We start from the raw sequence: 13,995 nt of genomic DNA, 5'->3' as shown, positions 1-13,995 counted from the left end.
GACAATGCAGAGGTGAGGGACACCAACATCTCACAAAGGTTTGACTTCGCTGAAACTTTACTAATAGCCTACTGTTGACAGAACGCCTTACCGGTCATGTAAACAGGAAACAACTTATTTGTATGCTGTATGTATTATAGACTATTCTTACAATAAAGTGAGCTAGAGAAAATATTTTTTTGTTTTGCTTTTGTTTTAGTAATACGTGTTTTGCTTTCATATAGAGAAATACCAAGAAAACTTTAAAAAGGCCCCAAATTCAACAGCCTGGTATTCCTTATTGAAGTCAAAACAGAACAATAACAAAATGTTCACAGTTATGAAATTCAAACAGAACAAATTCTTGTGATTCTTCCCAGGAGAAAAAAAAAAATGCATGCATATCCCAACATATACACTTACATCTGTAGCTACTTTAAGAATTTTAACAAAAGAGATGCTCTTTTACACTTGATCTTTTTTCTTTTCTTTTTCCTTTTTTTCCCCCTGTACGTTTCAAGTTTTTATTTAAATTCTAGTTAGTTAACATAAAATTAGTGTAAAATTACTTTCGGGAGAAGAATTTAGTGCTTGGTCACTTACATACAACAGCCAGGGCTCATCACAAGTGCTCTCTGTAATACCCAACACTCATTTAGCCCATCCCCCCCCCCCCCAGAGGACATATTCTTAAGAAAACCATAAGGAAGAGAAAATATATTTACAGTACTGTCCTGTAAGAAGTCTGCATGTGAATGGACCCCCACAGTTCAAACCTGTACCATTCATGTGCTTCAACATGGAGGTGTGCTTATATGACCTCCTAGGTCTCCACAATTCTGTGATTTAATAGAGGAGCCCCTACTCTGGCTTCTAAAAATGAAGAAACTAACGATTTAAGAAAAGTGGGGAAAGGGTTGTAAGATAACAATCTGTAACTTATACCCAAGCTATTCTCTGCCTCACCTGAGGGGCTAACGCCTCCCTCTTCTCAACTACTTGGGTTAATTTCTTCTATAAAATGGGTTTGATAAGAAAGAGAAGAAAAAGAGAGGCCTTGGGAAATTCAAGTCAAAAGCTAAAAAATGCATCTTTTTTCCCACATGGATGCCCCATTTTCGAAGGACAGGGACAAATCTTTGCCTCCGCTCACAGTACTACACTTCTCACTCAGATCTCTCTCTCTCTCTCTCTCTGGGTATACAGTAGACCCGTAGTTTAAGCTACAAAAGAAGTTACTTATAACATTAGTGAACATTCAAAACACTAAAAGAAGAAACTATATTATTCTGTTCCACACTGCTATCTCAAAAACTGGCCAAAATAAACTTACTTAATGGCCAGGGATGAATTATCTCTTTGGAGGTCAGTTACACAGGTTGTAATGAGGTCGAAATGTAATGTCTCAAAACTGTGACCCATGAGGCATTTGTAGCCTGGCCGAGTTTAATCAATCCTAAAAAAAGCAATATTCTTCTGCAGTCAGTGTTTCTCCCATCTCTCTGAGCTCCGACAGATATTCTAGAAGATTGGCATCAACTACAGTTAAAACAAAGGACACAATATAAAGGAATGATGAAAATAAAAATAAATTGGAAAAATGGAAGCCCGAACAAGAGCAGCAACAAAGGTTTCTTTGAGAACTGCCCGGATGTTGACTCAGAGAGGACACGTAAGAATATACAAACAGAGCACAAATGGACATATGACCCTCTGGCCATACATACTAACATGGCCTGGGAAATACTGAGTGTAGACCTTTCTCTAAGCAGAGAACAGGCTGAATTGCCAGGGGTAAACTCTGTGTTCTGATCCACACTGGCCTAGATTGTTCTTCTGGGGCACCAGCTATATCACTGTTAAACTGTTCCCACCACATGGCGAAAGCTTATATACGTGGTTGAAGCACAAAGCACAAAACCTTTGTGAAATTTTACACTCCCAAAGAAACACGCTTAAGGGAATCAGCCTGTGAACACAGGAGGTGAAAGGATTCAGAGGAAACTGCAGTCTGGCTTGTCACCCATGCAGGTTAAAAACTCTCCCCGGAGGCAGTTCAGCAGGGGATTGCGGTGGGAATCCCGGAGAAGGAGGGTGAACCACGCAGTTCTCACTGCCTCTGTGTGATGTGGACAGAGCACGCATGTCGAGGCCTCTCAGAGGACCAAGGAGGCACAGACTGTAATTGGTTGAACAGTGAACTATACTAGTTGTTTAGCTAAATGAATTAATAAATAAATACGTGGACAAACAGATTATTTCTTGGAACATAAATCTGCATATATATTAACAAGTCACTTAAAAATCAAAGGACATGCATGCATCTCAAAGAATTTGGTAAACATCTTGATAAAAATAGTAAAATATAGCCAGAAGCACAGTTAGCAGAGTAAGCAAGACTATGAAACAGATAAATAATAAGAAAAGCTGAAGAAAACCAGGTTACAGACAGGTTTCTCTTAAACAAAAAAGCTGTCTTGGAATTTGTATGGCATTTAATATCCACAAAGCACCTCAAGGATTAGCTTTATCTGCAGCCTCGTCTTAGAGAGGAGCAAAGCGAAGCACCGAAGGACTGAGTGAGTTTCTGAAGATCGCAGGAAAAGTTGGAGCAAGTGGTCTTGATCAATCCTTAAGATATGATCATTTTTTTCATTAATGCATTCAACAAACATCTGAATACCTAGTATGACACTCTGGTAATAGAGACAAAAATCTCTACTTTGAATAAACTCACAGTCTTGTAGGAAAACTGTCAAGTATGCAAGTGACTGCACTACACTGTGATAAATGATCACATTTATCAGAGCAGCATGACACAGGTGCTGGTATAATGTGCCTCTGCCTGAATGAGAGCCAGGGAAAGTTTTATAGAAGAATAGCGACTTGGGCCAAGTCTTAAAAGATACATAGGAAGAGGCCAGGAAGACAGGGAAAAACAGCAGAAGGCAGAGAATGAATAAAAGCAAGGAAGTTTTTCATGTCAAGAGTTTATCATGAGCTGCAAGAAAAAGCACGTGGCTAAAGATGGAGCTAAAGCTCTGAAAGTAGCAGAGGGCCATATGGTGGAAGGCTACATTTAGAGAGTTCAGACCTTAACAACTACAGGACTTTAAGCAGGAGAGTGTCATAATCTTATTCCATTTATTAAAAGGAGTCAAGTTGCACTACAGAAGACAGCTTACAGGAAGCAGAATAAAACCAGAAGCAGGAAAATCATCAGGAAACTTTCTCCACAATCTAAGCAAGAAAGAAGATCCTAAATTAAGGCAGGAGAATGAATTAAGTAGCAAGAACTGTTTTTCCCGAATTCGTTTTTATTTTTTCATTTGAGAGAGAGAGAGAGAAACTTAAGCAGGCTCCCCACTCAGCACTGAGCCTGATGTAGGGCTCAATCCCACAACCCTGGGATCATGACCTGAGCCAAAATCAAGAGTCAGATGCTCAACTGAGCCACCCAGGTGCCCCTTCTCTAATTCTTTTATTTTTTCTTAAAAATTTTTAATGTTTTATTTATTTCTGAGAGAGAGAGACACAGCATGGGCAGGGAGGGTCAGAGAGAGAGGGAGGTACCGAATCTGAAACAGGATCCAGGCTCTGAGCTGGCAGCCAGCATAGAGCCCTACGTGGGGCTCGAACCCACAAACTATGAGATCACAACCTGAGCTGAAGACAGACACTTAACCGACTGAGCCACCCAGGCACTCCTCCTTCTTCTCTAATTCTTACGAGTAGCTTCCACGAGGTAATGTTATCATCAGGTAGGCAATGTCATGTTGTCAATGCTTTTATTTGTGCAGTCGGTTTGACTTAACTCTGAGGTCAAAAGACATCAGTTCTGTCAAACCACCTACAAGACTTAATAAGGAAAAGTTCTAAAATACTTGGAGTAAATTTCAGTAATAAAAATAAACATTTTCACAATCTTAGTTTCAAGCTCCAGCAACTTTGATGAGAATTTATAGTAATAAACGGTGAAGGAGTGGTACAGAATGAACACAGGATATGGAAACAAGTGAAACAGTAGAAACTCCAGGACACTGTTGGCTGTCTACACCTCTGTAGTCTTATTAACCTTAATTGAAAAAAAAAATACAAAGAACAGCTGAAGTAGTCACTTATTTGAGACACGGAGACAAGAATCTCAAGTGAGAACCAGAATTTAGCAGAATTCACCACAATGCAGCAACATAAAAACTTTACCTCGTGCCAGTCTTCGAGTTTGTTGTCAGAAAGATCTAGTTCCGAAACATGAGCACAGAAGGCAGCAATTTCTTTCTCATCTCCTGCACATGTTATTCCGCAGCTATTCAACACCAGTACACTTGGGAGGTTGAGGCGATCTGAATTGAGGGCGGGGGACACAACACTTTCTAAATCAGCCTGATTCTGGTCTACATACATTCAGCCCCCAGTAATCAAAACCAAACAACTTAAAATTACCCAAGGACTTGGAAAATACAGAATATGACAGGATCAAAGGGTAATGAATTCAAGGGGAAAAAGTCAAATATGGTCCAGGAGGAGAACAAAAGTACTGGATTAGTACCACCTTCCCCTCTGCAGCAGGACTGCCCATCTCAACTACAAACCACACAGCTATCGTGCTTACTATGATCTTATCACCTGAACACTACAAGCTGTGATTCATCTCCATCATTGTCTTCTAATGGCCTCAATTCTTTCTTTTTTAAAATTTAGTTCAAAAGTATCATTCTGGATAGCTCTTTTCTCTCTATCTGATGTGTATTTCCACCAGTTGCTGCCCTTGAAATTTATCTTAAATCATTAGTCAGTCTACTGTGAAATCACTCCTATTCTTTAAATTGCTATCATTGAAGAAATTCTCTTCACTTAAGTGGATTCATTAAAAATCTACGTCTCTTTCTCTCATACTTATCTATCAATCATTTCTGTTTCATGCCCAAGTAGAATGTGTCCTTTATGAAAATTAGACTTTTAAAAATATGTAATTGTAATGGGAGAAAGTATTTCAGGGTCTTAAACTATTTAATGAATTTGGTCAAACTGAAGTGGTCAAACCTCTGCCTGGTTCAAAAATGTATGTGTCAATAAAACCATGTTTCTGGCCCTAGTAAAAAGAACAGATCTCAGAATTCAGCATCTTTCTCTATTTGGTACAAAATAAGGATTCACAAAGGAAATATTTGATTCATGGAGGCCTCAAATCATAAAACTGTCAGTTCAGTCCTTTTCAGTATCAAAATTTTCAGCCTGGAAATGGAGCCTGAAAAAAATGACTAAGTAAGAAATTGACCTCTTTCTGCCATTCCAATTGATATGGAGTGATAAGACAATTGTATGGAGGAACATAGGAACTAAAACACTGTCAATATTGATCTCCCACACTCACCAAGAACTACATCCAAGAACTATTAAATACGCATGAGGCTAAGATGTAAGCAAGAGACACATCTTGCATGTTTCTAAATGCTGTAGATCTCTGCTCACACCATAACCCCTCTCCTAGATCTATGTCTTTATCTCCTCTCTAACCGATTTCTACATTCTTAAACAGTTCAAGTCTCATAGCTTTGAACCCTTTCCTGATCGTATTAATTAATTTTCACTCCTTAATTTGTTTCCCAATCACTGTGCTAATCATTTGGCTCAACCTGAACTGCACGTAACTGTGGTATATGCTTGAAAATGTGAATCCAATTAGGATTGTGAGGTCTTTGAGGACACAGGCCAGTCCTGGGCTATCTCACATCCTCTAAAGCTCCTTGTTAAAATATATATTTGAAACATCACCACCCAGATACTGTTGGTGCCTTATGAGTGCAACTAAGACAGCTTCCAGCCAATCTGGAGGAAAAGAGATCCCTTCTGGGTTTTTCAAGCAAGGGAGAAAGACTATGCAACTCTAATTCCAAAATAAACGAAACCATTTGCAAACAAGGCAATATTCTGGTTTGATATCCTAAGTACTAAGCTCCAGTAAATAAGTGCTTTTTATTTATGTTTTTTATTTATTAAATAAATATCTTTCTTACCTTTCATAGGAGAGCCCTGAGGTGTGGCTGGGACATGGACTCCCATCCCAGGACCACGACGGTAAGGGAAGTTTTCAGGACTATATTTTTCACATAATACTTGCATAAAACTCCTTCCACTAGGTTGATCCATCTTCCTTTCCTAAAATTCTATGAGAAACCAAGAAATCATCCAAGTTACTCATTTGCTGTATAAGAAATGTGTATAGCAAGCCAATTATTTAGGATGCACTAGCCCAGGCAGTACAGACATAGAAGACATGGTCAATGTTCCCAGGAATTCACACTGCGGTGAGACCTTATGATGTCGGGAAGCTATCTATGTAGACAAATGACAGCAATGCAGTCCAGTATATAATAATTGCAATCCAGATGAACAGTGCCACAAGATGTAGATGAGGAGACAGTCATTTCCAGCCAAGGGTAATAGGAAGACTCTGGGCCGGTACGTGGAGTTTATGTGGTAAGCTAGAGGAAAAAGGACTAAAAAGAAAGGTGTAGACCCAACATCAGACTAAAGAGTTTAGATGAATCCACTGATATTTATACCTCAAAACCCATTCTCCTCTTCTTCCACCCTAAAAGAATTTTTAATTGTATACATAGGACTCAGAGATGAGTATATGACTAAGTTCTAGCTGATGGGATAGAAATGGTCTATGGCAGACAGCCAGAGTATGCCCTTTGCCTCCTTCCTGATCTCTGGCTCCGTTCTGTTGCCTAGAAAACAAATACCACCTTGCACTATGGGACCAAAGAGCACACGCCGAGAAAGGAAAACAAAGAGCTGAAAACAACCTAAGTCCCTGAGGACTTCATGGAACTGGGCTGCCATACTGGACTCCATGATCTCTGGAAATTTCTGTGAAAGATACATAACCTTTTCTTTTATGTAAGCCAGTGTTCAGTTTTTCAATTACTTAGAAATGGACCTAATCCTATCTAAAACAGAATGTCATTTCTTTTGGTTTTGAGTTTGGGTAGAGTCAGCTGAAGGTCCAAACATACAATAACTCTAGCATTCTCCTAGTACTCATGCAGAGGTTAAAACAGGTAATATTAAAAACATGCTAGGGGTGCCCGGGTGGCTCAGTTGGTTGAGTGTTTGACTCTTGATTTTGGCTATGGTCATGAAACCAGGGTCATGGCATTGAGCCCCGAGTCAGGCTCTGTGCTGAGAGTAGAGCCTGCCTGAGATTCTCTTTCTGTCTCCCTCTGCTCCCTCCCCTGCTTGTGCACTCTCTCTAAAGTAAATAAATGAATAAACAAAACAAAACAAAGTAAATGCTAAGTTCTGACAGCCTGCTAACCCACTATCTTGAGGGGCTGGCCTAGGAGCTGTATTAAATATATACCAAAATGTAAGCAACTAATGACCTCGGTAGTTCCAACTATCAGATATCAAGCTTTTTACTAAAATAATCAGAAAAAGGAAGATGAATAAAGTACTCTAAGATGAAGGGATAACATGTAAAAAGGGATAGCACTAAGAATGCACAATGATGGGGCGCCTGGGTGGCTTAGTCGGTTAAGCGTCCGACTTTTGCTTAGGTCATGATCTCGCGGTTCGTGGGTTCGAGCCCCATGTCGGGCTCTGTGCTGACTGCCAGCTCAGAGCCTCTGGAGCCTATTTCGGAGTCTGTGTCTCTCTCTCTCTCTGACCCGCCCCTGCTCACGCTGTCTCTCTCTCTCTCCTAGAAATAAATTAAAAAAAAAAAAAAAAAGAATGCACAATGGTCTAAAAGAAAACAGCATAAGGAGTAACTAAAAAGGCACCTCAGGGGAAATTGTATGTGCTACCTTAAGAAGCTGAACTTTATTCCATAGAAAACAAGAAGAAATTAATAGGTTTTAAGGAAGGGAATATAACATTTAAAATTTTTGGAAAGTTCTTTTTACCTCTTTTTGGCTGATTCATCAAGTAGCTGATGAATAAGAGGGAATACATACTGAAGGCAGGGAGAAGAGCTAGAAGGATACCACAAAAATATAGAAGAGACCTCAGGCAAGGAAAAGAAAAGCAAAAATAAAGTATTGGGACCACATCAAAATAAAAAACTTTTGCCCAGCAAAGGAAACCATTTTTTGCTCAACAGAGCAAAAGGCAATCTACAAATAGGAAGATACTTGTAAATGATATATCTGAAAAGGGTTAATATTCAAAACATATAAAGAACTTATATAACTCAACACTAAAAAAAAATCCAATTAAAATATGGGCAGAGGACCTGAACAGACACTTTTCCAAAGAAGATGTATAGATCGCCAGTAGGCCCATGAAAAGCTCAAGCATCACTAATCATCAGGAAAATGCAAATCAAAACCACAAAAAAATAACACCTCACATCAGTCGGAATGGCAAGTATCAAAAAGACAAGAAATAAGTGTTGGAGAGGATGTGGAGTTAAGAGAGCCCTCACGCACCATTGATGGGAATGGTGCAACCACTGTGGAAAACAGTATTGAGGTTCTCCTAAAAGTTAAAAATCTCTATGGTATCTCTATACCATATAATCCAGTTCTTCCACTATTGAGTATTTACCCAAAGAAAATGAAAATACTAATTTGAAAAGGTAGATGCACCCCTATGTTCATTGTAGCATTACTGACAAAAGCCAAGATATGGAAGCAATCCAAGTACCCATAGACAGATGAATGGATAAAGATGTGGTATGTGTGTATACATACATACATACATATGTACGTACATACATACATAAAATGGAATATTATTCAGCCATAAAAAAGAATGAGATCTTGCCATCTGGGACAACATGGATGAACCTAGAGGGCATTATGCTAAATGAAATGAGTCAGAGAGAGAAAAACAAATACCATATGATTTCACTTATCTATGGAATTTAAAAAACAAAACAAATAAACAGATCTTTAAATAAAAAGAAAAACTGATGGTTGATAGAGGGAACACATGTTGGGAGATGGGCAAAATAGATTAAAAAGAGGGAAAGGGGGTCAGGGGTGCCTGGGTGGCTCAGTCGGTTAAGCATTCAACTTTAGCTCAGGTTGAGATCTCAAGGCTCATTTGTTCAAGCCAGGCGTCAGGCTCTGTGCTGACAGCTCAGAGCCTGGAGCCTGCTTTGGATTCTGTGTCTCCCTCTCTCTCTGACCCTCCCCTGCTCACACTCTGTTTTTCTCTCAAAAATAAACATTAAAAAATAGATAAAAATGATTAAGAAGGGAAGCCTGGGTGGCTCAGTCGGTTAAGCATCCGACTTCGGCTCAGGTCATGATCTCATGGTCCATGGGTTTGAGCCCTGTGTCAGGCTCTGTGCTGACAGCTAGCTCAGATCCTGGAGCCTGTTTCAGATTCTGTGTCTCCCTCTCTCTCTGACCCTCCCCTGCTCACGCTGTCTCTGTCTCTCAGAAATAAATAAAACATTAAAAAAATTTTTAAAAAATGATTAAGAAATACAGACGTTCAGTTATAAAAACAAGTCATGAAGATAAAAAGTACAGCATAGGGAATATAGTCAATACTATTGTAATCATGTTTTATGGTGACAATGTCAACTACGTTTATTGTGATGAGAACTGAGTGATGCACAGGATTGTTGTATCAATACGTTCCACGTGTGAAACTAATATAATATTGTATGTTAGTTACGCTTCAATTAAAAATAAAGAGCAATGTTCTTAAAATGTTAAAAAAAAAAAAAAAAACACCAGAAACCAAAACAGGAGAGAGATGACAAGGGCTTGACCAAGTACAGTGGTAGTATAAAGAGAAAGCAGGGGCAGATTCAAGGTCAATTTAGAAAGCAAGCTTTTCCGTCCAGTTTCCAAGTTAAAAAAAAAAATGTGTGTGTGTGTGTGTGTGTGTGTATTAAAAAGCAAGCAAGCTTTTCAGAATTACAGGAGCTGAGGAGAAGATATAGTCAAGACGGATCCCCAGGTTGCTAGTACAGGTGACCAGGTGACTGATGATGCCATTAAGCAAAAAGAAAATATGAAGAGATTTCATTTTGTGGAAGAAAATGATGAATTCCATTTTAAACACGTCCAGTCTGAGGCATCTGTGGACTATCAGAGGAAACAGTCTGCAGTTGGCGAGAAATGTGAGCTAGAGGGGAGGATTTCTATCTGCATCCTCAGGACACAGGCAATACTACTGCTAAGAACAGCAAGACAAAAGAGCTCTCAGGGACACTGCTGTTGAAGGGCAGGCAGAGGGGGCAGAGTCATGAAGAAAAGGAATAACCACAGAGTAGGGTGTACAGTCAACAACTCTGAGTTTTAATTAGGAGGAGGATGAAACGGGCTGACAAATTAGGCAGGAACAAGAAAGAGTAGAGAATCGGGGGCAACTGTCAAGGTTTTTCCTCTTAGAAGGATGAACATGATTATAGATTACAGAGAAGCAGCAAGTAGAGCTAAAGAGGCTGACAATGACGACTAGTATGTGGTCCTAAAAGAAACCAGCAGGTACAAGCATTGAAAATCGAAAAACTTCTCCGAAGGCTATAGGATACGAGCCAGATAATGGTCCAAACTACTTGCCATTGGAAGGGACGTATTCCCTTCACTGTGTTACACTAGTTTACTTTTACTTATACAGTTTATTATGCTGAGTGTTAGGTATTTTTCTCATGTGACTGTATGAACTCCATCATTACATTATAAAAGGGAGCGGAGTGGTGCTATTTTATTTCTCCAGTATTAATTCACAGCATCTGGCACAGCTCACTACGCAGGGCTCAATAAATGTTGCAGAGTCCTAAAATCATTTGCCTCCAGTGTCTGAGCAGAAAGACCAGAGGCTTAAGGATGGGGAGTAGGTGTAAGCCCCACTCAGTTCTACCACTTAATAGTTTTGTGTCTTCAGGCAAAACGCTATTTCTCTAGGACTCAAATGTCTTTGTCTGTAATACTATATGAATATCTAGACTATGGGGATTTCAGGGTTGCTGTAGAGCTCTAAAATATACAAGTGCACTCATCGGGATTACAGGGCTGCTGTAAAGCTCTAAAATATACAGATGTTACTAATTACATATTACAAGAAGTTGCAGTATGGTAGAAAGCACGTGAATGTAGAAAACTCAGGCTCTATCATTTACTAGTTGGGAAGAACATAAGCTAGCTATGTAACCTCTCTCTAATTTTCTCACCTATAGATGGGCTAAAATGTTCTTCTCAGGTTTACAGTAAGAATTTGAAAAAAGCATCAATATAAAAGTGGTCTTGAACCTTGGCCCATTCCCTAAATTGCTACAAGGGCCATGTCTACTGTACTCTGTAAAATCAATTCACAAATGCCTAGAACAAAGTGGATACTGACCAAGCACATGGCCATCTACTGAACAAAAGTTTCATTTACCAAGGTTTAGACTATGAAGTACATTTCATAATGAGGATATCACAAGTCATCTTGAAAATTCAGGACTGCCCTCTGTCAGGATCCTCATTCATGAGCTCAAAGACAGACTTGTTTTAGTGCAAGGCAGTTTGTTCTTTCCATCTATGCGGGTGACAAATACTGAGGTCCTCTATCTCAGTGCTGATTGTTGTTGCAAAACTGAAGTGTGTGTGTTCATCTAAGACTTCAGGAGCCTTCGGGTGGAAGGTTCTTTTACAATGTAAACTTATCACCAATAGCAGACAACACAGGGTACGTGCTATGTCACTAGGGACAAACACCACAGTTCTTATCAAAGACCTGTCTCAAGCAGAATGCCAACAGAATTTTTGGAAATGTTTAACAAAAGTCAAAGAAGTTATACTGTTATCTTCTATTTACTTAGCAGCTCAATGGGGCATCAGGGTGAGTCGCTTGGGTATGTGTCCGACTCTTAATTTCAGCTCAGGTCATGATCTCATCTCACGGTTAGTGAGTTCTTAGTGAATTTGAGCCCCATGTCAGGCCCTGTGCTGACAGCATGGAGCCTGCTTGTAATTCTTTGTCTCCTCTCTTTCTCTCTCTGCACCTCCCCTGCTCATGCTCTCTCTCTCTCTAAAATAAATAAACACTGGGGCGCCTGGGTGGCTCAGTAGGCTAAGCGTCCGACTTTGGCTCAGGTCATGATCTCACGGTTCGTGGGTTGGACCCCCATGTCAGGCTCTGTGCTGGCAGCTAGCTCAGAGCCTGGAGCCTGCTTCAGATTCTGTGTCTCCTCTCTCTGGCCCTCCCCTGCTTACGCTGTCTCTCTCTCTCTCAGAAAATAAAAAAACATTAATAAAAACAGTCTTAAAAATAAAATAAACATTAAAAAACAATAAAAGGTGTGTGAGGAAGGTGCTAAACTGTCACTGTCTGTCAAAATAATATTTGCCAAGTTTAAATAGCATCTTTAAGCTGGAAGCTTTAGAACTATTTAAACTCAAACCAATTCAAGGGCAATAATGTAATACACACTTCAAATATAGGGAAACTGAGGGATGGCAACATAAGAGACATACTCAAATTAAAATAAGTGCTAGTAAGCCAGCAATCATGGGAGCTTAACAAGTTATTCCTCATGGCCCTATGCTTTAACAACTCTTCCAAACAGTCTGAGGTTTCTTTTATATTCTTTTTTTCCTACAGACTTAAAAGCAATGCCAGGCACCTGTACCGGTCATTTTCCAGGATACTCTACTGGAATAGCTCTCCAGGAATGTAGATAGTGTGCACATGAATACACGAGCTTTGAATTAGAACATTAAGATTGTAAAATTGATGGGTAACATAAACCTATTCAAAATCTGTTGGGGCAAGTTTTAGGAGGAACAGTAGGTGGGAAAGGAAAACTGGAAACCAAACAGGCTGAAAAATGAGGAAATACAGGATGGAACAAGATCTTTAACTGGAGCCTTTTAAAAGATTTTTTGGGGGTGGAGGGGGTAATCTATGACTTTGGAGAGAACAGGTGTCAAATTACATCTGACCACCTCTCCAGTTGTCAGAGTTCTAACGCATTGGTGAAAGAATTCTGAATTGGTTCTGGAAGCCAGGGAGCCAGGAGTCTTGGGTGATGTTGCTTGGTTCCGTTCCCAAGTCGTGGAGCGCGCCTGTGAAAATCTCAACCACTTTGTGCCTCAAATCCGAACTGTAACGTGCTCTTGTAAGAGTGCGGGGACAAAGTCAGGATGAAGTGCAAACTGGAGGATAATGTGCTCAGTATGTTTTTGCCAAAGAGATTATAGTCTAAGAACAGAATGTCCAGTCACCGAAAACTCCCCACAGCTGTCAAACTATTTGTACTTGATGTTGCCGGCAAAGGGTCAGGTCAAAGCCAGTACGAAACTCAACGCAACTGAAAACAGAACACTTCTGACCGCTAGCACTGGAAGGTACACAAGATATATCTTGATGCTGGTGTGCAAGATCAATATGCCCTTCACAAAAATACTTTATGGTGGAGTAGCACACTTCATCAAGTGTGAATACCAATAGCACTAGCCTCACTCACAACTTTAGGAAAAAAAAAAACCAGAGGGAGAAAATAAAGAATAAGGGTAGAAAGGAGATTTGCTTTTCCGCTGCACCTACTTGAACCACCTGAACTCCCTGTATGCACACATCTTTTCCTTTCATATACTGTATTACCTTTTTGAAATATAAACATTTTCAAGTGACCTATCTGGGAATAACTGAATAGTCTACCAAATGTCTTTTTAACTCCTCATTGTTATCAATCGCCTGTGAAAAAAATTCCAAATTAGGATTTGGAATTCCATGTGAAATATATAGTATTAATAATAATTTTTTTTTTTTTTATTTCTAGGAGAGAGAGAGAGAGAGACAGCGTGAGCAGAGGAGGGTCAGAGAGAGAGAGAGTCACAGACTCTGAAACAGGCTCCAGGCTCTGAGCTGGCAGTCAGCACAGAGCCCGACGCGGGGCTCAAACCCACGAACCGTGAGATCATAACCTGAGCGAAAGTTGGATGCTTAACCGACTAAGCCACCCGGGCGGCCCAGTATTAATAATAATTTTTAAAGGAACTAGGGAATGAGGAAGGAAAGAGAAATAGAATGATGGCCAAAAGGAAATAAATACTT

At 39.8% G+C, this 13,995-nt stretch overlaps 1 protein-coding gene across 2 annotated transcripts in view; it reads right to left on the bottom strand.

Annotated features, from left to right (window-relative positions):
* LOC120229614 (tubulin-specific chaperone cofactor E-like protein) overlaps nucleotides 1-13,995 on the bottom strand; it is a 164,415-nt gene that overhangs the window by 131,063 nt on the left and 19,357 nt on the right. For both annotated transcript variants that reach the window (XM_039228733.1, XM_039228735.1), the window contains exons 4-5: nucleotides 5,997-6,146; nucleotides 4,183-4,322 (exon numbers count right to left, since the gene is read on the bottom strand). In XM_039228733.1, coding sequence (XP_039084664.1) covers nucleotides 4,183-4,322; nucleotides 5,997-6,129 — 273 coding nt within the window. In that variant the 5' untranslated portion in view covers nucleotides 6,130-6,146. The remainder of the gene's footprint in view (nucleotides 1-4,182; nucleotides 4,323-5,996; nucleotides 6,147-13,995) is intronic.

The sequence above is a fragment of the Hyaena hyaena genome, unplaced genomic scaffold (genome assembly GCF_003009895.1).
Source record: "Hyaena hyaena isolate Hyena2069 unplaced genomic scaffold, ASM300989v1 scaffold_34, whole genome shotgun sequence".
Lineage (NCBI taxonomy): Eukaryota > Metazoa > Chordata > Mammalia > Carnivora > Hyaenidae > Hyaena > Hyaena hyaena.
The sequence above is the reverse complement of the archived record's forward strand: the minus strand, read 5'-3'. Positions and strand labels throughout refer to the sequence as shown.